Raw genomic sequence first — 27,634 nt, 5'->3', positions numbered from 1 at the left:
GAGGGTCTGGTGCACTTCACAAAATAGATGGTAGGAAAATTATGTGGATATATTGAAGCAACATCTCAAGGCATCAGTCAGGAAGTTAAAGCTTGGTCGCAAACGGGTATTCCAAACTGACAATGACCCCAAGCATACTTCCAAAGTTGTGGCAAAATGGCTTACGGACAACAAAGTCAAGGTATTGGAGTAGCCATCGCAAAGCCCTGACCTCAGTCCCATAGAACATTTGTGGGCAGAACTGAAAAAGCATGTGCGAGCAAGGAGGCCTACAAACCTGACTCAGTTACACCTGCTCTGTCATGAGGAATTAGCCATAATTCACCCAATTTATTGTGGGAAGCTTGTGGAAGGCTAACTGTAACGTTTGACCCAAGTTAAACAATTTAAAGGCAATGCTACCAAATACTAATTGAGTGTACGTAAACTTCTGACCCACTGGGAATGTGATGCAAGAAATAAAAGCTGAAATAAATCATTTTCTTTGCTATTTTTCTGACATTTCACATTCTTAAAATAAAGTGGTGATCCTAACTGACCTAAAACAGGGAATTTTAATTGGATTAAATGTCAGGAATTGTGAAAAACTGAGTTTAAATGTATTTGGCTAAGGTGTATGTAAACTTCCGACTTCAACTGTAGCTACCTTAGCAGCTCATTTGAGTTAGCCTGCACTAGCTAGCTAGCTAATAATACATAGTTTTTTTTACATTTTCAAAATGTTTTTACTTAGTTGAACAGGTTTTCCCAGGCATCTGGATGATTGTAGACAGGGCAACAATATTTGTTTGTCACCAGAGTGGTTTAGAGCATTTACCTATTTGCCTGTGAATAAATTCATGAAATGGAGAATGGGTTAAACTATTTACCCATTTAATAACCAGACCTACATACACACTTGCTATGCTGAATTCTTGATGCACAACTGAACTTGCTGCTATATGCTGCGAGCACACCAACAAGCGAGCCACTTGCTTGTGGTCGTGGGCGTACACATACTGTAAAGGGTAGGGACGTCCCAAGGATCCCGGATAGCACTAACCCTGGTCAAAGCCTTTGAAAATCAGAAGTGATGTCTTCCAGGGAAAATAACCCCTGACCCCTTCTCTCACCTACCAAACCATAATACCAATCTCTTTATTAAAATGTTTAGTTTAACCACAGTTTTTACCATGGAGAATGAACTGTGTGTGTGTGACAAACAGATACTAAAGGAAAGAAAGAAAGGAAAACAGATTTCCAGACAAGAGACACTATTAAATCATTTACTGAAATATAAATCATCTGACTGTACATAATGCATATTGAAACATGAGGATAACTTCCGAGTATTAGGGCTAACTAACTATATTTACTGTACCATGGATTATACTTCAAGAGCCAAACCAAGCCCTTCCTCTCACATCAAATACAAGGACAATAGAAAAAAGTGCAACAGTTTTAAGGTGATGGCAGAGAACGTCTAAGTTGAGCCTGGTCTCAGAGTAGACATAACATAGTAGATGTAAATCCGGGATACCCAAATTAGTATGATATGTTAATAAGTTTGGTATGGTTACATATGACAGAAGGTTGCGTATGAAAGTAGGGCGGTTGGTCAGGGTGGATGGTCGGGCGTTGCAAATAATTAGCATGTTAGCTAACCTTAACCCTTTAACCTAACTCCTAACCCCTTGCCTAGCTAATGTTAGCCACCTAGTTAATGTTAGCCACCTAGCTAACATTAGCTACAACAAATTGGAATTCGTAATACGTACAAACTGCATATTCGTAACATATCGTACGAATACGAATTGTAATTCTTAACATGTCATATGAATTGGATAATGGACATCCACAAATTACCACATACCATACGAAACGTAACATATCATACTAATCAAGTGTTTTGTAATAGCATTTACTATGTTACATCTACCCCTGAGTCCAGGTTGCACAGTCAACCATAAAGACAGACAGAGAGGCAGTGAGGACAGCTAGTAGAAGATACTGCAAGATTAAACATTAAACATACACATAATGATGTATGACATCACGTTATATATCTCAACTAGTGTATTTTACATGGATAGAACACCCTACTGTTGTCTCTTTACAGGACGGCATCATGGCTGTAGATATAACATTAGCTAAATCACAACAACACATACATAATGTCCTCTCTGATTTGGAAGAAGATGTACTTCTTCCAGCTCCTTGGCTTTGAGAAGCACAGGAGCTGTCAAACAACCAAATCAGATGGCTATCTTGTTTTTCTCTCTGGTTCTCTTCCATTATCTGCAGCGAATAATGCTCTGTGTTTATTATTAACATAAATTCATTATTATTATTACAATGGCATAATCTCAAAGCTTGAAAAAATAAAATTCTTGCATGCTGTACTAATGCACATACATGTATTTTGGCCCAGGTTCAATGTCACTCATACTTAGCTTGAGTTCATTTTACAATTTGAATAAAACAAATTACCATTTCAAAATGTACATAAATGACAGATTCCATTATGTAACAGATAATGTTAAATGGTTATTTTTGTAAAAGCCTAATGGTTACAGAAAAGAGTCGAGAGTGTTGAAAGATGGGTTTCACATGTTCAAATGGAGCTGCACATAAGTTGCATCTAATACTGGCATGTTACCTCCAGTTCTTCTCTCAAATATAAAAACACTCTACCACTATTTACATTACAATCCAACTGGGGCCTTTCCTAAACATACCTCTGCATGTGAAAGAGAGACATTGGTTTACATAATGGTGTACAAATGTTGTCTTTTGGAAAGTGGTAAAGTTACAAGCCAGGTTAAGATAGCTGTATTCTTCAATTAAAACCTATATCATCACCTTCCTCAATCCATTATTCACAAATACACACACACACACACACACGCACGCACGCACGCACGCACACGCGCACACACACACACACACACACAGAGACACGACTCCAACACCATCAATAAGTTTGCCGATGACACAACAGTGGTAGGCCTGATCACCGATATTGATGAGACAGCCTATAGCGAGGAGGTCAGAGACCTGGCCGTGTGGTGCCAGGACAACAACCTCTTCCTCAATGTGAGCAAGACAAAGGAGATGATTGTGGACTAAAGGAAAACGAGGACCGAGCACTCCCCCATACTCATCGACGGGGCTGTAGTGGAGCAGGTTGAGAGCTTCAAGTTCCTTGGTGTCCACATCACCAACAAACTAACATGGTCCAAGCACACCAAGACAGTTGTGAAGAGGGCACGACAAAACCTATTCGCCCTCAGGAGACTAAAACAATTTGGCATGAGTCCTCAGATCCTCAAAAGTTTCTACAGCTGCACCATTAAGAGCATCCTGACTGGTTGCATCACTGCCTGGTATGGCAACTGCTCGGCCTCCGACCACAAGGCACTACAGAGGGTAGTGCGTACGGCCCAGTACATCACTGGGGCTAAGCTTCCTGCCATCCAGGACCTCTACACCAGGCGGTGTCAGAGGAAGGCCCTAAAAATTGTCAAAGTCTTCCGCGTTCCCTAGTCATAGACTGTCCTCTGCTACCACACGGCAAGAGGTACCGGAGCGCCAAGTCTAGGTCCAAGACGCTTCTAAACAGCTTCTACCCCGAAGCCATAAGACTCCTGAACATCTACTCAAATGGCTACCCAGACTAATTGCATTGCCACTCCTCTTTTACGCTGCTGCTACTCTGTTATTATCTATGCATAGTCACTTTAATAATTCTACCTACATGTAAACTCAGCAAAAAAAGAAACATCCCTTTTTCAGGACCCTGTCTTTCAAAGATAATTCGTAAAATCCAAATAACTTCACAGATCTTCATTATAAAGGGTTTAAACACTGTTTCCCATGCTTGTTCAATGAACCATAAACAATTAATGAACATGCACCTGTGGAACGGTCGTTAAGACACTAACAGCTTACAGACGGTAGGCAATTAAGGTCACAGTTATGAAAACTTAGGACACTAAAGAGGCCTTTCTACTGACTCTGAAAAACACAAAAAAAAGATGCCCAGGGTTCCTGCTCATCTGCGTGAACATGCCTTAGGCATGCTGCAAGGAGGCATGAGGACTGTAGATGTGGCCAGTGCAATAAATTGCAATGTCCGTACTGTGAGTCGCCTAAGACAGCGCTACAGGGAGACAGGACGGACCGCTGATCGTCCTCGCAGTTGTAGACCACGTGTAACAACACCTGCACAGGATCAGTACATCCGAACATCACACCTGCGGGACAGCTCCATGATGGCAACAACAACTGCCCGAGTTACACCAGGAACGCACAATCCCTCCATCAGTGCTCAGTCTGTCCGCAATAGGGTGATAGAGGCTGGACTGATAGAGGTAGGCCTGTTGTAAGGCAGGTCCTCACCAGACATCACTGGCAACAACGTTGCCTATGGGCACAAACCCACCGTCGCTGGACCAGACAGGACTGGCAAAAAGTGCTCTTCACTGACGAGTCGCGGTTTTGTCTCACCGGGGGTGATGGTCGGATTCGCGTTTATTGTCAAAGGAATGAGCGTTACACCAAGGCATGTACTATGGAGCGGGATCGATTTGGAGGTGGAGGGTCCGTCATGGTCTGGGGCGGTGTGTCACAGCATCATCGGACTGAGCTTGTTGTCATTGCAGGCAATCTCAACGCTGTGCATTACAGGGAAGAAATCCTCCTCCCTCATGTGGTACCCTTCCTGCAGGCTCATCCTGACATGACCCTCCGGCATGACAATGCCACCAGCCACACTGCTCGTTCTGTGCGTAATTTCCTGCAAGACAGGAATGTCAGTGTTCTGCCATGGCCAGCAAATAGCCCGGATCTCAATCCAATTGCGCACGTCTGGGACATGTTGGATCGGAGGTTGAGGGCTAGGGCCATTCCCCACAGAAATGTCTGGGAACTTGCAGGTGCCTTGGTGGAAAAGTTGGGTAACATCTCACAGCAAGAACTGGCAAATCTGGTGCAGTCCATGAGGAGATGCACTGCAGTACTTAATGCAACAGGTGGCCACACCAGATACTGACTGTTACTTTTGATTTTGATCCCCCCCTTTGTTCAGGGACACATTATTCAATTTCTGTTAGGCACATGTCTGTGGAACTTGTTCAGTTTATGTCTCAGTTGTTGAATCTTATGTTCATACAAATATTTTATACATGTTAAGTTTGCTGAAAATATACGCAGTTGACAGTGAGAGGACCTTTCTTTTTTTGAGTTTACATATTACCTCAATTACATCGACTAACCGGTGCCCCCGCACATTGACTCTGTACCGGTACCCCCTATATATAGCCTCGCTATTGCTATTTTACTGCTGCTCTTTAATTATTTGTTACTTTTATTTATTTTTCTTATTTTTCTTATTATTTTTATTTGTTGAACTGCATTGTTGGTTAAGGGCTTGTAAGTAAGCATTTCACTGTAAGGTCTACCTGTTGTATTCGGCACATGTGACAAATACAATTTGATTTGATATATAAATACACACACTACAGGATCAAAAGTATGTGAAAATCTCATTCCAAAATAATGGGCATTAATATGGAGTTGGTCCCCCCTTTCCTGCTATAACAGCCTCCACTCTTCTGGGAAGGCTTTCCACTAGATGTTGGAACATTGCTACAGGGACTTGCTTCCATCCAACCACAAGACTATTAGTGAGGTCGGGCACTGATTTTGGGCGATTAGGCTTGGCTCGCAGTCTGTGTTCCAATTCATCCGAAAGTTGTTCGATTAGATTGAGGTCAGGGCTCTGTGCAGGCCACTCAAGTTTTTCCACACCGATCTCAACAAACCATTTCTGTATGGACCTCGCTTTGTGCACGGGGTATTGTCATGCTGAAACAGGAAAGGGCCTTCCCCAAACCTTTGCCACAAAGTTGGAAGCACAGAATCGTCTACAATGTCATTGTATACTGTAGCGTTAAGAGTTCCCTTCACTGGAACTAAGAGCCTAGCCCGAACCATGAAAAACAGCCCCAGACCATTATTTCTCATCCAACTTTACAGTTGGCACTCCACATTGTGGCAGGTCGCATTCTCCAGGCATCCACCAAACCCAGATTCGCCCGTTGGACTGCCAGATGGTGAAGCGTGATTCATCATTCCAGAGAACGCGTTTCCACTGCTCCAGAGTCCAATGGCAGCGAGCTTTACACCACTCCAGCCGATACTTGGCATTGCGCATGATGATCTAAGGCTTTTGTGCGGCTGTTCGGCCATGGAAACCCATTTCATGAATCTCCCGACGAACAGTTCTTGTGCTGACGTTGCTTCCAGAGGCATTTTGTAACTCAGTAGTGAATGTGGCAACCGAGGACAGACAATTTTTACGCGCTGTGCGCTTCAGAACTCTGCGGTCCCATTTCGGAAAGCTTGTGTGGCTTACCACTTCGCGGCTGAGCCGTTGTTGCTCCTACACGTTTCCACTTCACAATAGCAGCACTTACAGTTACTGGGACAGCTATAACGGTGCCACGTTGAAAGTCACTGAGCTCTTCAGTAAGGCCACTCTACTGCTAATGTTTGTCTATGGAGATTACATGGCTGTGTGCTAGATTTGATACCTGTCAGCAACTGGTGTGGCCGAAATAGCCGAATCCACTAATTTGAAGGGCTGTCCACATACTTTTGTATATATAGTGTGAACAAAAATATAAATGCAACATGTAAAATGTTGGTCCAATGTTTCATGAGCGGAAATAAAAAATCCCAGAAATGTTCCATACGCACAACAAAAAAAAAAAATGTGTACAAATTTGTTTACGTCACTGTTAGTGAGCATTTCTCCTTTGCCAAGATAATCCATCCATCTGAAAGGTGTGGCATATCAAGAAGCTGATTAAACAGCATGAACATTACACAGGTGCACCTTGTACTGGGGCCAATCAAAGGCCACTTTAAAATGTGCAGTTTTGTCACAACACAATGCCACAGATGTCTCAAGTTTTAAGGGAGCGTGCAATTGGCATGCTGACTGCAGGAATGTCCACCAGAGCTGTTGCCAGAGAATTGAATGTTAATTTCTCTACCATAAACTGCCTCCAATGTTTTTCAGAGAATTTGGCAGTACGTTCAACCAGCCTCACAACCGCAGAACATGTGTAGCCACGCCAGCTCAGGACCTCCACATCTGGCTTCTCCACCTGCAGGATAGTCTGAGAAGGGGGGGGGGCTGAGGAGTATTTATGTCTGTAATAAAGCCCTTTTGTGGGGAAAATGTTCTGATTGATTGGGCCTGGCTCCCCAGTGGGTGGGCCTGGCTGCCAAGTAGGTGGGCCTATGCCCTCCAAGGCCCACCCATGGCTGCACCCCTGCCCAGTCAGGTGGAATCCATAGATTAGGGCCTAATAAACTAATTTAAATTGACAGATGTTCTTATATGAACTGTAATTCAGTAAAATCCTTGAAATGTTTTTTCCCCCCAGTGTATGTATGTGTGTGTGTCACACTTAGGCTCCCGAGTGGCGCAGCGGTCTAAGGCACTGCATCTCAGTGCAAGAGGCGTCCCTACACTCCCTGGTTTGAATCCAGGCTGAATCACATTCCCATAGGGCGGCACACAATTGGCCCAGCATCGTCCGGGTTTGGCCGGGGTAGGCCGTCATTGTAAATAAGAATTTGTTCTTTTAACTGACTTGCCTGGTTAAATAACCAGGCAAGTCACCAGGCAAGTTTGCTATATAATATATATATATAATATATATATGATAAAATGTTTTAAAAAACACAAATATTTGTACTGCTATTGACAACATATGCCATATGGGCAAATACAAAAACATGTTTTTTAATCAATGTATTGCTACTGATTGTGCCAGCATCAGATATACTGTAGTACATATCCTGCAGGTAGGTGGGTTGTGAAGTAAAGCCGTCTGTTGTGTAGCTGGCCTCATACTGGTCTGTTTGCTGGCACTGGTGTGATGTGGTTTAAATAGTGGGTCTGTCTGTAGTGGTTCTGCATGGCTGAGATAAACTGCCCGTCATTCTGGGTCTTTGACTTTCACGCCTGATGCATTCTGATCCCTCCATCCATCCTTGCTTATGATGCTGTTCGGAATGCCCATTACAATAAGGTTTTATACGTTTATATAAAAATCTTCCTCCATGTTCTCCTCATGTGCTCTTATTCCCATCCAACACTAACGTTCCATAGAGACTCTGTAACCACATGGTAGTGGTGAGTCGTTAGTGTAGCATCCATCCATGCTGCTCGTCCCTCCAGCCACACAAGGGGTGCTGTCAGTCTGACGAGGAAAACGGCAGGCGTACCATGATCTGGCCACAGACTCGTCCAAGCAGTGAAGTGGTTTTGCTCTGTCCTCCTGAGAGGAATGGAGGTGTATGGGCAGAGGATGAGGAGGGTTCGAGATAGGGGGTTGCGAGGAGGGGTCTTTGGGTGGTCTGAGAGTCTGTGTTCAGGTGTGTTTCCCCCCCCCTCTCCCTCTCTTTAGCAGGCTTTTAGCTTCTCCAGGCCTTTCACAGGAAACTGTCTTCCACCAGCTCTGAGTCCAGACACATCTCATCCAACAGGCTGATGTCCTCCAGGGTCTCTCCTTCCCTCTTGGCCAGTGTGAAGCTGGAGCCTGTCTCTATGGCACTCTCTTCAGATGTCTGAGAGCTTCACAGGACAGAGAGGAGCAGGTCAGTGTTACTAAACAGTTAAGTGAGTGATAGGGTATAGTAAACAGGAGGAGACCATTAATTAAATATAAAGGATATCTATCTTGTTTGCTGGATGTTTGCATTTGGTAAACAGAACTAGCACATGTTAGGTTGTAAAATGGTGTTATCAACCTATACCGCATATAAGAATCTGAGATTTAAGATACACATGTCTGAGATTAAGGTGGTAGCCTACCTGTGGCGGATCCTCTTGATGTACTCATCATCAGACAGAGGGTCCAGGTCAGGGAGGGGGATAATGTAACCGCTGTCAGAGCTGAGGCGCTGCTCGTCGAAGCCACTCTCCCTGTCCTTCAACTTGTCCTGACTCTTATAGGTGATCCCAATGTAGGTGTCTTCACTCTCCACCTGGACCCTGGTCACTGCTGGATGGTCGCTCTTCAGAAACTCATGGCTTGCCCTCTCGAAGCACTGCACAACAGAGAGAATGCCCAATGAACATCAACCTACAGTATCGAGGAGCATTGGATCATAATGTCTACAGTACCATGCAGAAAACTTAGCTATATGTCTAACCGTTTTTTTAAAAACAAGAGTGATGTGCATGTAAATAAAAAAAATTTGGCCTGGAGTATTCAATAGTTATTTACTGCTCTGGTACCTCCCATACAGTACCTCCAAAACAGTAGCATCCCCTTCATAATCACAAAACATAAATCACTTCAACTCATAAATCAATCATAAAACAGATTTATCAGTTGAACCAGTTGAACCAGCTGTCAGTGGTGTGTGTTCTCACTCAGTCAGCCTGGTGGTGATCTCCCGTCCCACCCCACCCTAGCCCAGCCAACCCAACCCCAGCCTGAGGTGCTAAAACAGGAGCTAACTCCTCCACTCTCCTGGACCAGCAAAGCAGAATAGTGGGGGGAGGAGGAGGTTTGATGTGCCATGTGTGGCGTGCTGTTTAATAGGCTCATTATAGTTAGCCTAGCTGGTGGAGGGGAGGTGGAGGAGAGACCTGGGGCTGCTGCTGCTGACTGCGTCATTACTGCGGTTGGGGCTGGTCACTGACCGCCAGCTGCAGCATTAGCACTCTAATCATCGCCAGAGCTGGGCTTTAATACAACGGAAATGCACAGTACTCAGCGCCCACATAAACAGCCTCAACTGGCAGAGCCCACAGAAACACACGACACTGGCAGCGTTGGGGGAAGTGGTTGGAGTTTGTGAGCCTGGTTTTAGATGAACTTCACTTTGTTAGTACTGTAGAACTATAACAAGCCCCAAGGCTAGGGGGAGCGCACTGGCTAGGAAAAGTGTGAGAAAGGGATGGAGAAAGAGGATGGTTGAAGCACTTACTCCCTTCCTGTGTAAAAATAGGATAGGTCAGGTAAGGTAAAAAGGGGATGAAACTGATTAGAAAGGACAAGAAACATTAAGAGGGAGGAGTAGGTCCAAACGTTGGAGGTCAGGGTCAGGAATTAAAAAGAGAGGGACATTAGAAAGCAGAGGTGAGGAACCCTGGGAGAGATGGTAAGGTCAGAGGTCATACCCTCTTGTAGCCGGAAGGCAGCAGTGAAGCCACACTCTCACTCAGGCTGAGGAAGGAAGGCCTCTTCTCAGGCTCACTGTTCCAACACTTTATCATCATCTCATACCTGGAGGAAAGAAAACAGCCTAGTTAAACAGAGAGAACGGGACAGACAGTACAGGGAGTGAAACGCCATGGTATAACAGTCATATAATTGTATTGTATATCACAGTTTAGTACTGTGCGTTAGACATTCACAGCAGTAGTAGCGTTCCATAGTATTTGCATGACACATGGGACAATGTTATCTGATCCAGTGTTTTAAAAATTGTTTTGGCATAAAAAGTGTTTCAACATAATGTACACAACACAATGTAGAATTATATAAAAAAAATATGTACATACACATCAGCGGGGGCGTGCTCGGGTTTGGCCATCCTGTAGCCACTCTTGATCTTGTTGTAGAAGCTGGAGTCCACTACCATCCCTGGGTATGGGGTGCCACCTTTAACACAAACACACTGCCATCAGTACACCAGCAAACAGTAGTATCACTGTCAACACTGTATCTACACACTGATCTGGAGTCAGATGTCTCCTTAACATGCTTCTCAAGATGTGTCTTTGTCACAGATTTGGGGTCAGCTAAGCCTCACCTAGAGAGAAAATCTCCCAGAGGAGGATGCCGTAGGACCAGACATCACTGAGGGTGGTGTACATGTTGTCAAAGATACTCTCAGGAGCCATCCACTTCACTGGCAGGAAGGTCTATGGTCAACACACACAGCAGATGGATCAAACACACCGCACTCATATAACGGGCACTACAATAGTGGAACGTAATGGAGTGCTAACATGAACAAGCAGGATACATGTCTATGCTTCGGGGACACAAACAGCCAGTATGGTCATAGAGAAATACTCACACTGCCTTTGGAGACATAGTTGTTGTCATGCATGATGTCTCTGGCTAGGCCAAAGTCACAGATCTTCACTATCTTCCCCTGAGAGAGCAGGACGTTCCTAGCAGCCAGGTCCCGATGCACACACTGTACCGCAAAACAGACACACAGAGAATTAATTTAATCTCAATTCAAAGAAACCATTTGTATGTTCTCCCTTTCCATTTATTCATTCTTTCCTCATGTTTTACAGGGTGGCTTTATATCAACAGGCCAGCCTAAGAGACAGCCTTGACTGAACACTCCTGGCCAGGGGATATTCAGGGATAATAACTGGGAGGCTGTATGAGGAGCTTATAGCTTCTTTGTACCCAGTGTAATTCCAGCCTACTGGGTGTTCTATATAAAGATCTGGCCTGTCTCCTGAGCAGTGAGCTCAGCCTTCACAGGGCCGCTTATCACACAACCCCTGATTTAGCCAACCTCTTGGCTTTCACAGCTGTCATCAAGCACAACAGCAGCCCACAACCTGCCTGCCATCATTACCGTGGTTACCACTGGAACATACAGACGGCAGGGTTGACGTGGCAACCAACCCACTCCCTGTTGTGTACCAACAGAGAGGTCAGAACAAGCTTGCCAGAGACACTAGCTTCTGCTAAGCCAATGGAATCATGTGACCATCACTTCCTTCCTTCGTTGCAAAGTCAGGCCAATAAAAGATGGCTATGGCATCCTAGGCTCACTTCTGTATCTCTTGTTGATATATTCTGGAAATTCCCTAGGTCTCTCCTGAGTTAGGTAAATCAGATTTTAGTTTTCTTGCACCTTATTTGTGTAAAAATCTAATAAATGTTGTTAAAGTGGATGTTTCTTTTGTTTCTTTTTACCTACGTATATTTTAATAGGGAAGACATATTGAGACCTAGCTCTCTTTTACAAATGCGCCCTTTATATACACAACATAAATATTCACATTATACCCAACCTACATATATACATTAAAATACAAAAACACAGTCATGGGAAGCACAAATAAAACATCACAAATGACAGAAAAAAAGTTACACTCCTCCAATAATAAGTCCCCAATCAATACTTTAAATTGCCCGATCTGCACCAGAACATCAAGATGAAATGTACGGCCTGTTTTGGTGCCTCTAGGGCAATTCACAACGCTGATTAAGGACCGTATTGCTGATGAATGCATTTCTTTTTTTTGACTGTGTTTTTCTTTCTGCTTACATTTTGTATTTATATTTTGATGTGTGTAATTTCTGTAATTCAGGGCTCATCTGTAAAAGAGACCTTGATCTCAATATAGCTATTGTATTGTATGACATTGGCCTGTTATCCCCAGCCCACTGCACTGACCTAACATCATGTCCCACTGATCTCCAGTCATTCCCAGCCCTTGGTCCCACTCACGTTCTTAGAGGACAGGAACTCCATGCCTCTGGCCACCTGGTAGGTAAAGCTGAGCAGGTCTGTGGTGCTGAGGCCCTCGTTGCCGTCTTCTGACAGCAGGCTGTCCATCTCATTATCTGGATCAGAAAAACACACAAATACAGACATTTAGCTTCAGTCTGTCTATGAGTGAGTGAATAAAGTGTGTTTGTATGTTTATGTGCATGTAAATATAGAACTGGCTGCTGTAACCTGGCTTTTCCTAATGGGAGGGAGAAATAGGCATTATTATGTGTCTGCTACAATTACCCTCTCTATATAACTACAGGCTGGACCCCGCAACCAACCCAACCAGCGCTGACTAAAACCCTGCGCCGAGAGAGAGAGAGAGAGAGAGAGACTGTTCGACTGTGTACTCACCACCCTTCTGTGATGGTGGGTGGTCATATTCAGACCTCTGGATGTCGGAGTACTTGGAGGCATCACTCATCTCCAGCATGGGCACGTACTGCATGGTGTCTGCCTGCTTCATCTCCATGTAGTCCCCTTTACCACTTTCAAAGGACAGGATCACATAGCTGCAGGGAAGGAGGGAGGGAGGAGGTTGGTAGAAAGACAACAACCATGGTATAATCACCATTCTCAAAGGACACCCAATGTATATACTGAGGTTCCCCCTACAAAGGGTGCAGTTGATGGTGTGGTCACTTTGAGATGTGGTCATTGTGTCAACACAGATTAGCAGAGCAGACAGGAGCAGGCAGGCCTCTCCCAGTGTTTCCCCCATGCTCGTCTGGACAGAGACCATTAACAGGTACCAAACAATAGTCATGATTAGGCTGAAAGCCGAGCACCACTTCAGACACAGATTTGATTAGTGGAAGACGCCAGATGACCTCCTCAGCCATGACCTCCTCAGCCACGTTATGTCACTGAGAGCCTGCAGTAGTGCTGTCAATGAGACAGAATGACTGAGTGGGGAGAGTTGGAGCAGGAACTGAGGAGGGGGACACATGACATAGGGGGTGTGTGTGCGTGCTAGTGCATGTGAGTGTGTGCGCCTGTGCCTGTGTGCGTCTGTGCCTGTGTGCATCCGTGCCTGTTTGCGCCCGTGCCTGTGTGCGTCCGTGTGTGTTTCTGCAGCTGATGTCTCTTTACCTCCTGCTGCTCTCGTCTGCAGGGTTTATGCCAAAGATGTCCAGGTCTTTCTTGGTCTTCTCTGAGTGCAAGCTGAGGAAGTTCTCTCTGTTCTTGTGCAGGTAGTTGACCAGGTCTCCATAGAAGCAGTACTCAGTGATGATGTAGGTGGGGCCTGCATGGGAAGAGAGGAGAGAGAAAGAGACACACGTGTCAGTCTGCTGGCTTAACTTATCAGAGGCTCATGAAAGCTAAAAGCTACGCCAAGAGGGCAAGCCTTTACCCTCATAAAAACACTATTAAAATACCACACCCACCAACGGCCCAGAGAGTAATGGCCACCGCCTTTCTTGACTGTCAAAACCATATGTGTGTGTGTGTGAGCATATCTGCAGCGGCGGAAAAAGTACCCAATGGTTACACTTGAGTAAAAGTAAAGATACCTTAATTTAATAGAAAATGACTAAAGTAAAAGTGAAAGTCACCCAGTAAAATAAAAGTAATTTCTAAAATATACTTAAGTATCAAAAGTAAAAGTAAAAGTATAAATAATCTCAAATCCCTTATATTAAGCAAACCAGATGGCACCATTTAAATAAATGCAATTACAGATAGCACACTCCAACACTCAGACATAATTTACAAACTAAGCATTTGTGTTTAGTGAGTCTGCCAGAGGCAGTAGGGATGACCAGGAATGTTCTCTTGACAAGTGTAGGCATTGGACCATTTTCCAGTCCAGCTAAGCATTCAAAATGTAATGAGTACTTTGGTTGTCAGGGAAAATGTATGGAGTAAAAAGTACAATATTTTATTTAGGAATGTAGTGAAGTAAAAGTAATAGTAATAGTAGTCAAAAATAGAAATAGTAAAGTACCCAAAATAGTAAAGTAAAGTACCCCAAAAAATGACTTAAGCAGTACTTTAAAGTATTTTTACTTAGGTACTTTACACCACTACATATCTGTAAGTGTGTGTGTGTGTGTGTGTGTGTGTGTGTGCATGTGTGTGTAGTCACCTGACTTGGTGCAGGCCCCCAGCAGGTTGACGATGTTGAGGTGAGGGCCCAGGTGAGTCATGATCTTCAGCTCTGACATGAGGGCCTGTTTCTCACTGGAGCGGGCCGTGGCTGCAACGCCAAACAGACAAACAATAAATCAACCTTCAATCAATCACACCGCACCTATCGGTCAATCACACACAATCACACACAATCACACACAATCACACAAGATCCATCAATGACTGCCATTGTTTCATCAATCACAAAGTAAGCTGTCTGTAGTCAACTCTATAGCTGTCTGTATAGCTGTCTGTGGTCAACTATAGCTGTCTGTGGTCAACTCTATAGCTGTCTGTATAGCTGTCTGTGGTCAACTCTATAGCTGTCTGTATTGCTGTCTGTGGTCAACTCTATAGCTGTCTGTATAGCTGTCTGTGGTCAACTCCATAGCTGTCTGTGGTCAACTCTATAGCTGTCTGTATAGCTGTCTGTGGTCAACTCTATAGCTGTCTGTGGTCAACTCTATAGCTGTCTGTATAGCTGTCTGTGGTCAACTCCATAGCTGTCTGTGGTCAACTCTATAGCTGTCTGTATAGCTGTCTGTGGTCAACTCTATAGATGTCTGTGGTCAACTCTATAGCTGTCTGTATAGCTGTCTGTGGTCAACTCTATAGCTGTCTGTGGTCAACTCTATATCTGTCTGTGGTCAACTCTATAGCTGTCTGTGGTCAACTCTATAGTTGTCTGTGGTCAACTCTATAGCTGTCTGTATAGCTGTCTGTGGTCAACTCTATAGCTGTCTGTGGTCAACTCTATAGCTGTCTGTATAGCTGTCTATGGTCAACTCTATAGATGTCTGTGGTCAACTATAGCTGTCTGTGGTCAACTATAGCTGTCTGTGGTCAACTATAGCTGTCTGTGGTCAACTTTATAGCTGTCTGTGGTCAACTATAGCTGTATGTGGTCAACTATAGTTGTCTGTGGTCAACTCACGTTTCAGCATCTTCACAGCCACCTTCATGACAGGCTGGGAGCGGCTGAGTCCATATGCAGTTCCCTCCACCACCTTCCCAAACGCCCCAGAGCCCAGGACACGACCTGCAGAGACACCAGACATGGCACACGATCAGTTAACATGGAGGGTAAACAAATACACAAACATAGACAGACAGGCAAACACACACACACACTCTCAAGCACTGACTCTATACACACACACTGGACTCTACCCACACACTCACACTCCAACACACAGATACCTACACACAGTACATATGCCCACACAGACGCATAACATGCGCACACATGCATACTGGCGCCACACACACACACTTTCACACTCACCACATACTCTGCTGCTACTGTCTATCTATCCTGTTGCCTAATCACCTTACTCCTATCTATATCTACAGTACACAGTTACCTCAATAGCCTCGTAACCCTGCACATTATCTCAGTACTGGTACTCCCTGTATATAGCCATGTTTACTTGTTATTGTTATTCACTGTGTATTTATTCCTTGCGTCACTATTTATATTTTATATTTTTTACTCTGTATTGTTGGAAAAGGACCCATAAGTAAGCATTTCACTGTTAGTCTACATCTGTTGTTTACGAAGCATGTGAAAAATAAAATGTTACTTGACACACACGTCTGCCTCTGCCCTCTCATCTGTGACTTCCGCAGTGAGTGAGATTCCCTTTGGTCAGTGAGTCACAACCCAAACCCAGGCAGCACGCCCCAACCTCCCCTTTCTGCCAGGCCAGATGGCCTTATCACATCCTCACTTCAAAGACCAGAGGGAGACATCCAGACCAAAGCCTGACTAGAACACGACCACCCAACCATGATGATGTGACACTCTGACCAGAACATGACCACATTAAGACCACAGACAAAGGAAACAGTGCAGTCGGCTCTCACCCAGTACGAGCCCATCGTGAGAAAACTCCCATCTGGAGTCATAGGGCAGTTGCATGGGGTCAACGTAGATGTACTCATGGCCATCAGGGCTCACTGACTCTATCACCCTCCAGCGGATCTCATAGCGAGGCTTCTGTAAGATAGAGGACATAGATAAACAGATCCATACATAGGCTCTAGAGCAGCGTTTCCCAACTCCGGTCCACTAGTCCCCCAACAGTACACATTTTGGTTGTATCCCAGGGCAAACATACCTGACTGAACTCATCGAGGGCTTGATGATTAGTTGACAAGTTGAATCAGGTGTGCTTGTCCGGGGCTACAATTAAAATGTGTACTGTTGGGGGTACTGGAGGAGCAGAGTTGGGAAACAATGCTCTAAGACAAAGTGTAGGTGAGTGATTTAATGAGTCAATGAGAGAATGAGTCGGTGAGTGAGTGAGCGAGTTTGTGCGTGTGTGAGGGGCAGTGGTGATCTGTTGTACCTGTTTCCAGATAATGACCAGGACAATGAGTGAGATGATGACAATGACCAGCAGCACCAAAACAGCAGCAGTTACAGGCAGCTCAGAGTGGGGGCCTGTTCAGGAGGAGAACCACCACACACACATGAGATGGAATCACAACATGGAGAATGCCACAGAGAGAAAACAACATGGATAAGTCAATGTAAGTCAATTTGGGAATGTTAGTTTGATGAATTATTTGAAGAACCCAACATGAGGTAAAATATAAAGAACCCAGTATCCCAGGCTAACACACATCTACACAATGAAAGTCTGTGATCAACTGCCCTACCACAGACAATTTACCACAGCTACCTCAACACTGACAGCCCAGCCCAGTCTCTTCAATGCCTATCACACATCAAGTGTCACAAAGGGGCGCAACTACAGGAAGAACCTAGCTATTAAAAGAGGAGACTATAGCAGGAAGAAAATATACGGTAGCAGGCAAACTAAGATACTGTGAATCTAGTCACCACACTATACCAACCATGTCTGTTGTACAGAGCCTATAGAAAGTCTACACCTCCTTGAATTTCTCCACATTTTATTATGTTACAAAGCGGGATTAAAATTGATTTAATTGTCATTTTTTGTCAACGATCTACAGAAAATACTCTGTAATGTCAAATTGGAAAAAAAGTCTAACATTTTTTAAAGATGAATGAAACATAAAACAATAATATACCTTGATTATATAAGTATTCACCCCCCTGAGTAAATACATGTTAGAAACACCGTTGGCAGCGATTACAGCTGTGAGTCTTCTTGGGTAAGTCTCATGAGCGCTTTGCACACCTGGATTGTCCATTATTCTTTTCAAACTTCTTCAAGCTCTGTCAAGGTGTTGGGGATCATGACTAGACAGCAATTTTCAAGTCTTGCCATAGATTTTCAAGCAGATTTAAGTCAAAACTGGTAACTTGGCCACTCAGGAAGGTTCACTGTCTTCTTGGTAAGCAACTCCAGTGTAGATTTGGCTTTGTGTTGTAGGTTATTGTTCTGCTGAAAAGTGAATTCCTCTCTGTGTCTGGTGGAAAGCAGACTGAACCAGGTTTCCTCTAGGATTTCACCTGTGCTTAGCTCCATCCGGTCTCTTTTTATCCTGAAAACTCCCCAGTCTTTGCCGATGTCAAGCATACCCATGTATGTGATGTGTTGTGTTGGATTTGCCCCAAACATAAAGCTTTGCATTTAGGCCAAAAAGTGTATTTCTTTGCAGTGTTTTTTTTGCAGTATTACTTCAGTTCCCTGTTGCATGCATATGCATGTTTTGGAATCTTTTTATTCTGTATATTTGTATTCTTCTTTTCACTGTCATTTAGGTCATTATTGTCACCACAATGTTGTTCATCCATCCTCCATCCATTACAGCCATTGAAATCTGTAGCTGTTTTAAAATTACCAATGTCCTCATGGTGAAATCCCTAAACAGTTTTCTTCCTGTCCTGCAGCTCAGTTCAGAAGGACGACTGCAACTTTGACGTGTCTGGTGGTTTAATACATCATCCACAACAGAATTATTAACCAGACCATGCTTAAAGATATATTCAATGTCTGATGTGTTATTTTTACCCATCTACCGATCACTGTCCTTCTTAATGAGACTTTCGAAAATCTCCCTGGTCTTTATAGTTGAATCTGTGCTTAAAATTCAAATACTTGACTGAGGGACCTTACAGGTGTTATATGTATGGGAGACAGAGGACGGTGTAGTCATTACAAAATCAAGTCAACCCCTATTATTTCACACAGAGTGAGTCCATATAACTTATTATGTGATTTGTCATGCCAGATTTTACTTCTGAACTAATTTAGGCTTGCCTAAACAAAGGGGGTGATGACTACTTAAGCAACAACTATTTAGTTGTTTAATTTTTATTCATTTGTAAGAATGTGTAGAATTTTCTTTTCATTTTGACATTATGGAGTATTTTGTGTAGATAACATATATATATATTTTTTACAATGAAATCCATTTCAATCCCAGTTTGTAACGCACAACAATGTTTTAAAAAGTGAATGATGTGTAGACTTTCTATAGGCCCTGTAACTGAGAGAGGAGGTGTGTAAGTGTGACTTTGAGTGTATGTCTCACCTTGTGACACCAGCTTCACCTCCCTGCTGACGACGGCCATCTCGTTCCTGGCCAGGCAGCGGACGGCCAGAGTGTTCTCAAGACGCACGAAGATCACCTGGCTCTCCAGCTGGTTGTCCTGATTAAAATGCGCTTCCACAGCGATATCTGTGTCGTTGGTTGGCAGGGGCACCCACTGAGACGAGTCGTTGGCACAGCTGGACAGGGGAGGAAGGAAGAGTAAAGACACGAGACCTGATAGCATGACATTATCACATTGGGCATAGTAGCATATGAAGTGGCCAGGTAGAGGTGAACAATGTACAGTAGGTGTATTTTAATTTTAAGGAAGAAAACTGGCTATTGTTGGAGTGAAAGTGAGAGAACGGAGAGATGAAAAGGGAGAACGTGGGGTTGTGAGAGGGTATCCTTACTGTTTTATGTTCTTGCAGATGAACCACTCCACTTTAGGAGTGGGCATGCCTCCAGCGATACACACTACAGACTGGCCTGAGGCTGAGCCATGGTGGAGGTCCATCAGGCCCACAATGACTGCAGGTACTGGACACAGACAGAGAAAGAACAGGGGGTCAGACCACAATACAGACAGGGACAGAAGAAGCGAGGAAGAGAGAGAAAAAAAGAGAAATAGAGAAAGGGGGTCAAAGAGAGATGGTTAGAAAGTTATGTGAGTATGGGACCACAGATGTCAGTGAGATAAAGGTAAATGAAAATTGAGGAGTTGGAGCATTCCTCTGCCTCACCTTTGACCTGCAGGATGAAGCTGTGGCTGTGGGTCTGGTTCCCGTTCTGCACTCTGATGGTGTAGTTCCCACTGTCCTCCTCCTTGGCCCGGATCAGGGTCAGAACACTCTGGTACCTACAGAGACAAAACACCATGTATGGTTACACTCTAATCTCATGCGATCACTCTGCGATCACTCTGTTAAGTCTGTCATGAGAGACTAGTTCCAATCTAACATCTCACTACACCACACCTTAATAATAGACATCTGAACATCCTAGGTGAACTGGGGAACCTGTTATTAGCCACAGAGTTTAGTGTGCAGAACAGTGGTTTATCATATCTCTTCAGTCAGTGTTGAGTCATGTTAGAGGAAGTTTCACCTAGTCTCGCTGAGCTGCTGGAGGCTGGTGGTTATCTCAGCCGCCACATAGTTGAGGGGGAGGCCATCTTTGAGCCATGTGACCTGGGCGCTGGGGAAGGAGTCGATGTCGGCCCGGAACTCTCTGCTCTCATCCAGGTCTGCTGACTCCTGAGAACTGAACACAGGGCGCAGCGACACAAATGGGCTCTCTGTCAGGACAGAAAATGGAGAGAGAACCATTAATTAAATATGTACAGGTCACAGCTAGTTAAAACAATCTACCAGTTCAAGCAAGATGATAAACCAAGATTATTGCCTTGTTACTAGGTTAATAAACAGTGACAAAAACGTACCATAGACAGTGATGACCAGCTCCTTGGTCTGGCTCTCATTGCTGATGATGTCAGTAATGGAGCAGGCGTAGATGCCGCTGTCTTTGGCTGAGGCCTGGGGGACAGTCATGATGTACTGGATCTCCTGGTCCCTCTTATTCTCACGCACCGACTTCAAGCCACGGTTCACCTGACACACAGGACACACACACAAGTTAGGCCCATTTATAATCAAACAAACAAATGCATTTTCAAACAAATCAATTAATATGCTCTCCAAGAAGAGAGTAATAACTATGTACAGTATCTGATGTTGTTTACCAGTTTTCCAGGGTACTTCCAGTGGTCTTCCAGTATCTCAGACCCCCGGGCCACACAGGTGACAGTGATGGTGTCTCCCACCAAGAGAGCAGTCTTCTGGGCCTTCAGCTCCACACGCAGCTCTAACCCCCCTGCCCAGCCATGGACGATGTACTCCTCACTGAGGTGCTCCTCTCCATTGATGAGGGCCTTGCAGACATAGGTTCCTGCACTGAAGAAGCCCACGGCACCCCTCTTGCTGTCGTAGACAGTCATGGGCACGGCCTGCTGGGTATCAGTGTTGACCAGGGTCACATTGGCACTGGGGTCCGACACGCGACACTGGATTTCCATCTCATCGTGACCATTCAGGACGTGGTTGCCAAAGGGCACCAGAGAGGGGACAAAGGGCACCTCTGGATCTGATGGGGTGAGAAGAGGGCATGGTAAGTCTCTAATCATTCAAACTTCTTACATAGATTTAACTCCAACACCACAGTGATGTCTTCCCTATACCTGGCACATATATGTAGATGCTGCTGTCCTCTCCCTCCTCAGTGGAGTTCCCTCCGTTGTAGAAGCAGGTGTAGAAACCAGTGTTTGCCGCAGTGGCGTTCTCTACGGTAATCGTGGTGACGAACAGGCCGCTGTTGTCCTCCTCTGTCTGCTCTGATAGGTAGACAGGCGTTTCCCAGGCCAGCTCGGCCTCGCCCCTGCAAGTCAGAGTGAAGGGGGTGTGGAGGGGAACAACCATCTCCTCTCTCTGTGGGATCAGCACCGGAGCTGAGGCTGGCTGGAACAGCACTGAGGCTGAGGCTGGAAGGCACACACACAGGCAGACATATGGTCAGATTTAGGATTATTCTGAGACAATACACGCACACTGACACATTCACAATTCCTAACACATTTGAACACATAAATGCATGTTCACACACATGTAAAAATGCATTTTCACTTGGCTTAAAGTTATTCTCACCTTTCACTTTGAGGGTGAAGGAGAACTGGGCAGTGTGAGGGATGCTGAGGACCATGATGGTGTAGTTACCACTGTCCTCCTCTAGTGGCTGCCGAAGAGTCAGAGTGCTCTGATGCCTGAGAGATGGGCAGAGAACCACTTAGCTCAGTCCAGCACACACCACACAGAGGTCCACAGACATACAAAAAAACATCTTTGCTATAAACAGCTGTTATGATCTTACTGGTTCCCCTCCAGATGGCTGGTCTTGGTGAGGAAGTAGCTGTTCTCAGTGATGGCGATACCGTCTTTCAGCCAGGTGACTTTAGGAGCAGGGAAGGCTTCAATACTGATGGTGAACTCTGTCTCCTCCATCATACTGACAAACTCCACCACTCCAATCCCACTGTGGTCCAACATCACAAAGGTGTTCTCTTCTACAGAGAGAAGGGGTGGAAAATAGAGGTGAGCAGAGGGAGAGGGAGTGATGGAGAGTGGGGTAAAGTGAGAGTGAGAGAAAAAAGAAAGAGAGAGTGATAGAGAGGGGACACAGAAGGAAGGATGAGAAACAGAAAAAGTTAAATGAAATTCTGGCACACATCTGTTGAAGCCATCCCATAAAGCATTGGGGCTGTTGAAGCCATCCCATAAAGCATCCCTTCCCTCTAGCACGTCAAACTGACACTGATAGGCAGGATGAATTAACTCTACGCTTTTATGTGAATTCAAGGGGACTACTTTTAAAGACTTATTCCAAGAAGTATCAGATGGACCCCAAGTCGTTTCTGTATAATACATCTACAGCTAAGTGGTATTGGTAGTAAAGAGTAATGCTGTTGAAGGATAAGCAATGTCTTGAGTGAAATTGACTAGTGATAGACATTGTGCATATGTTTTCAAAATGAGTTTTTGATTGGCCATAAGGAGGTGAGAGTGTACCAAAGACAGTGACAGCCACCCTGTTGGCTCTGATCTCTCCACTGACGTTGTTGGTGATGGAGCACTCATACACCCCACTGTCCTGAGAGGTGGCTGCTGGGATACTGAGGGTGTAGACCACTCTATCAGGCAGAGTCTGTTTCATCTGGACTGCATCCGCAGCCTAGATAGAGGAACAAAAGGAAGGAAGATGAAATACACTATATACACACACACACCGTCTATACCCATCTCTCAGAAATAAAATATATTGTCTCTATGCTCTTCTCCACCTTTTTACAGGTTTAGAGATTAATTCTGTATGTCAGAGCAGTATGTCTCACTATCGGTCTGTGAGCTGATTTTGAAAACATGTGCTGGTCCACAGGAGATAAATCAGGACCCCAGGGCCTTTAAATGCCTGTAATTGCAGCTGAGACCAAAGCCAGGAATCAGGAGTCCGGTGCTCTTCTGATTTTACAGAGGGCGCGGATATGGGGGTGAGGCCTTGCCTGTTTCCTGGGGTGGAGCCACTGCTGCTGGTAGGGCAGTCCTGGAGGTGCCACACAGGTGATGTTGAAGGGTTCCCCCAGTGTCACTGCCTCCTCGCTGGCCTTCACCTCCATATGGACGTTCTCCATCTCTGTACAGACCACCAGGGGAGGGAGGAGCAATACGGTCAACAGGGACAATATGGTAATCTACAGGCCTCTGCATGGTATCCCCCTCTCTGAGTTCACTGCAGGCTGATGCCATCACATTCTCTCTGTCTGACTACAACTCTGTGAAGTCACGTCCCCGGTACTAATGACATGATGTCATCTCATCTCTCTCATGCAGTGAGACCACCTCATCTCTCTATCACACACACACACACACACACACACACACACACACACACACACACACACACACACACACACACACACACACACACACACACACACACACACACACACACACACACACACACACACACACACACATTTTTACCCAATGTGATAATAAAACTAAGCAGCACAACCATTTGTTATCAAACAAATCATGCACATCTGGACTCCTTACGTTTGTTGGCCTCCACGGTGTAAGTGTCACTCGTCATTGTCATGCCGTTCACGGTGGTCTCACAGATGTACAAGCCAGCGTCCAGGTTGCCAATGAAGCCGATCTTGTTCTTATAAACTGTGTCCACCTCTACTCCACTGGGAGCGCTCTTTAGGACCACCTGGGATTGAGGGTCTGACACCCTGCATGGGATGATGGTTCTATTGGGATAGATTGGGACTAGCATGCGATCTGGCTCCTCAGGCACAAATGGAATCTCAGGATCTGAGGAACAAGGCAAGAACATGGTTGTTTGGTCAAAAAGCTATCAATATGGGAATGAATAGAATAGAATCACAGAGCATGGATATGACAAACAATTCCACCATGTTTACCTGGGACGAAAACGTATATGAACGCATCATTGGCTACGCCATCCACCTCTTCATCGCCCTCTTTGTATTGGTATTTGCAGGAGTAATATCCGGTGTGTGTCACAGAAGCGTTGTAGATGAAGAGCGTGGAGGTGTAATATCCAGGCAAAACGAATGTGTCGTCCGGTAGGGGCTCGACCCAAGCAACGTTCCTTTTACCGGTGCAGCTGATGTTGAACACCGAGAGCGGCTCGAGAACAAACTCATCTTCAGTTGATACAATGGTCGGTGTGGCCAGCCCGCGGGTAACTAATGGAAAACACAAGTTCACTGAATGTCGATAGTGTTTTCAAAAAAACAGGTTTGTATATTTAACAGTGATAAAAACACATGTCGAAAGGAAAAGGCAAGTTAGGTGCGCTGGCAGAATATTTTCAGGTTATAAGAACAAAGAAACATTTTTACTTACTTAAATTAGTTTCTTACCTGATAACAACCCAAACAAGAAAACCCCAATGATGAGACATGTCTTCGTTTCATCCATGGTCACGGATGGTTAATTCTCCTGGAAGAGTTTAAATACTTGCACGTCAGACATGGTTCCACCAGATGTTGCAAAAACAACACTAGTATCTGTCTAAGCTTAGAGAAAATGCGTTGATTTATGGGAGAAGATACCGCTGTCTCCACTACCTAAGCCTTTTGGAAAACATTGCAATTTAATCAATTAAAATCAATAGAGGGACTTTTACTGCTCCAGCACAGCAGTAAAACTGACTGGCTCTATCCTGTCTCCAACTATAGCCTACTGTGGCACACTAGGTCTTGTAAAGCGCACATTGAGTAATCTTGTTGAGCCGGGGTGATGATTGCACTGGTTTGGTCTCAGGAGATGTTTATAAAAACGTTGGACAGGGTTGAATCAGCAAAGTGGCGCCAACGTCTATTTTTTTGCCAAGAAGAGCTGGAATTCAATTCGAGCTCTGAAGTCGCTAGGGGGCGACATAGTTCACGTTTCGCCTGCATCAAGTAGTCATCTGTGGGCTGTAACTTCTTTCCAGCAGGAAAGTTACATTATTGTTTGTCATTTCGTCGGAAATGGAATAGCCTATTTCTGTGGCAATGGCCAGGTATAGGCCTAGACTACAAACATGCCAACTTTATTAGGCTATTGTATAAGCCTATAGAGCTATAGGAATTGTGCGGTCTAGCAGCATCAATCAACACAAATTGTAAGTACTACAAAAGTTAAGTAGAATCGAAACAGAATTTCTGGATTGATTCTGATGTTTCAGTTAATAAATATGTTTGCATCTTGACTTATTCACTGCAACATAAAATCTAGACATGGCTACCATAGGCTTGTAAACCAAGCAACTCGACCCAACTAACTTTTTAGGCTGTTAAAGAACTCATCCATCCAGGTTTAATCGTGCTTGCTGTCATGGGTCTGTGGTCAACAGACATTCCCCTGGTACGAGCGTTATCTCTCTGTCTGGTGCGCGGGACCCTGGATTCCATCAACACACGAGCTGAGAGAGACGCAACTCCAAACACTGGCGCGCTCAACTCTGAAACGTTTATATACCTACCAGTTTTACTCTAATTATTCAATAGAAAAACTTAGTTTAAACCTAATTTGTGACTATAGGATAATAATTGTTCATTTTCTTCTAATTGTTATCTCCCATTGGCTCGATTAAAATACATTATTTTAATCCATAATCAAAATCCCTTTTGTCTCAAAACGTTTGCTGCTACTTTTAAGATTTTTTTTAAGTGATTCATTTGAGGTAGTCAGCTCTATCTCACCCGGGACTGGCTAATTATCCCTGGCAAACCAAACCCTGGGTTAGAGAGGGACTATAATTAAGAGAAGTCTGTATGACAAATATTCGCGTGGGAATCCTGATTTATACACTTTGACACGTTTGCGCATATTTTCTATTCCAGCCGAGTGGGCAAATGTAGGGCTTGTCAGTCTTCTCCTTTTCTCGCCCCAACAAAACACTACAGTCCCAGCAAATGTGCAGCCTGCCAAAAGCCCCCTTCTGCTGGGCTTGACACTTTGGAGCAACAGCTGAGAGGTGGTTGATCAGCTCTCTGTCCTCCACAGACACTTAAACTGTTAAATTCAATCCCCCATGTGCAGAATTGATTTCCATGGGAATATAGCAGAGAGATGTCTAAATATAGCATTTTGAAATGAAGAGGATGGTAGGGGCATTGGGGCAAGCAATAGCCTACACTCAAAAATGTCTAAGGCAGTGAGTTTCACTGATGGAAAACTTAAAAATGTGTATCTACCTTGACTGTTACATTCGTGCAGCGCGCAACTCTATTCTATTGCAATCTTAACAAATATGCATACATATTTTGTGCATGTTATATTGGCCATCATTAAATTGTAGGCTAATTATGAAGAATTATCTTGGGGGCAAATGTAGGATATTTGCATTTTGTTGTCTGGTGCACTGAAATTACATCCAACCAGGAATAGGTTCCACTCTATAGGCTACTATACTTTTTTTAGTGGGTCAAAAAAAAATACCCTTCTATCTACTTTTGAATTCCGTTCGGCTACAGCTTGAGTCCAATCTCAGAAAGCAAATGGCAAGGCACAATATTCCATTTAATTCCACACATTCCAAGCGCAATAACGAAAACAACTTGAAATCCAATTTCCAAGGTGTTTTCCATTAGATGTCAAGGCAGGCAGCAGCATCCCACAATGGACCCTCAGTCCTAGAGGTGACACCTCCAGCTGTGAGGCCGAAATTGAGCGCTTTTATCCAGCCGAGTCAGCGACATCTCTCCGCTTGGCATCCGGAGGTGAGACCATATGTTTCATGGAAAACTGAATCCCGTTCAAAGCATAATTCATTATGCATAACGCATAGCCTGCAAACTAATGCATCTCCAAAGTTTCAAAAAGTTTACTGGAACGTTTCCTCGTAGCGAAATTAGGCAAATGAAAGCCCCCAAAGTGTGATGGATGGATCAGGTCAGATTAATCATTTTTTCTCGGTAAAAGTTTTCACAATATGGTGCTATCCTAATAAGAAGCCAGGCTATTTCGTGAATATTCACTAAGGAGGACAAATTGAACTAGCCTAAAAGTGTCCAGCTGGATAACCTTTTTATTTTTGAAGATTTTAAATTCTCTCAATTGATAGCCTTGTTGAGAAAATAACCGTTAGCAAAAAAAAAAAATATTTGCTAATTTGTTTTAAATACAAACCTCTTAAATTCCCTTGGATTATGTGTCTTGGTTTTAAATCCCAATAGAATGAAATCAGGAGCATAAAAGCGCTCCGGTCGCCTCCGTGAAGGCTCCTCTACTCAACTGTGTTGCAGTGGTAGTAATCCTATGGCCACGATCCTTCACTGTGAGAGCTAGCATATGTGCGCCCCTCCGTCTGCGTCCACTGCCGTGCTCACAATGCGCTTGAGCTACAGCGACCAGTAATTGAT

The 27,634-nt window shown here is 44.4% G+C and overlaps 1 protein-coding gene across 1 annotated transcript; it reads right to left on the bottom strand.

The window, feature by feature from the left end:
• Window positions 1–1,251: 1,251 nt before the first annotated feature.
• LOC139541312 (platelet-derived growth factor receptor alpha-like) lies at window positions 1,252–27,634 on the bottom strand. The gene is made up of 28 exons (XM_071345823.1): window positions 27,402–27,634; window positions 24,647–24,725; window positions 24,182–24,469; window positions 23,808–24,071; window positions 23,255–23,385; window positions 22,764–22,926; window positions 22,069–22,261; window positions 21,846–21,961; window positions 21,383–21,682; window positions 20,888–21,288; window positions 20,588–20,756; window positions 20,254–20,443; window positions 19,890–20,005; window positions 19,560–19,686; window positions 19,147–19,343; window positions 17,028–17,122; window positions 16,543–16,675; window positions 15,611–15,715; window positions 14,633–14,743; window positions 13,636–13,789; window positions 12,898–13,055; window positions 12,499–12,614; window positions 11,095–11,217; window positions 10,825–10,936; window positions 10,574–10,673; window positions 10,190–10,295; window positions 8,873–9,108; window positions 1,252–8,632 (listed from the first exon to the last, which is right to left on the bottom strand). The coding sequence occupies exons 2-28, from the start codon at window positions 24,702–24,704 to the stop codon at window positions 8,491–8,493; spliced, it is 4,404 nt and encodes a 1,467-aa protein (XP_071201924.1). The 5' UTR covers window positions 24,705–24,725; window positions 27,402–27,634; the 3' UTR covers window positions 1,252–8,490.

This window comes from Salvelinus alpinus, chromosome 16, assembly GCF_045679555.1.
Source record: "Salvelinus alpinus chromosome 16, SLU_Salpinus.1, whole genome shotgun sequence".
In the NCBI taxonomy this organism is placed as follows: Eukaryota; Metazoa; Chordata; class Actinopteri; order Salmoniformes; family Salmonidae; genus Salvelinus; species Salvelinus alpinus.
This window is presented reverse-complemented; position numbering and strand designations above follow the sequence as displayed.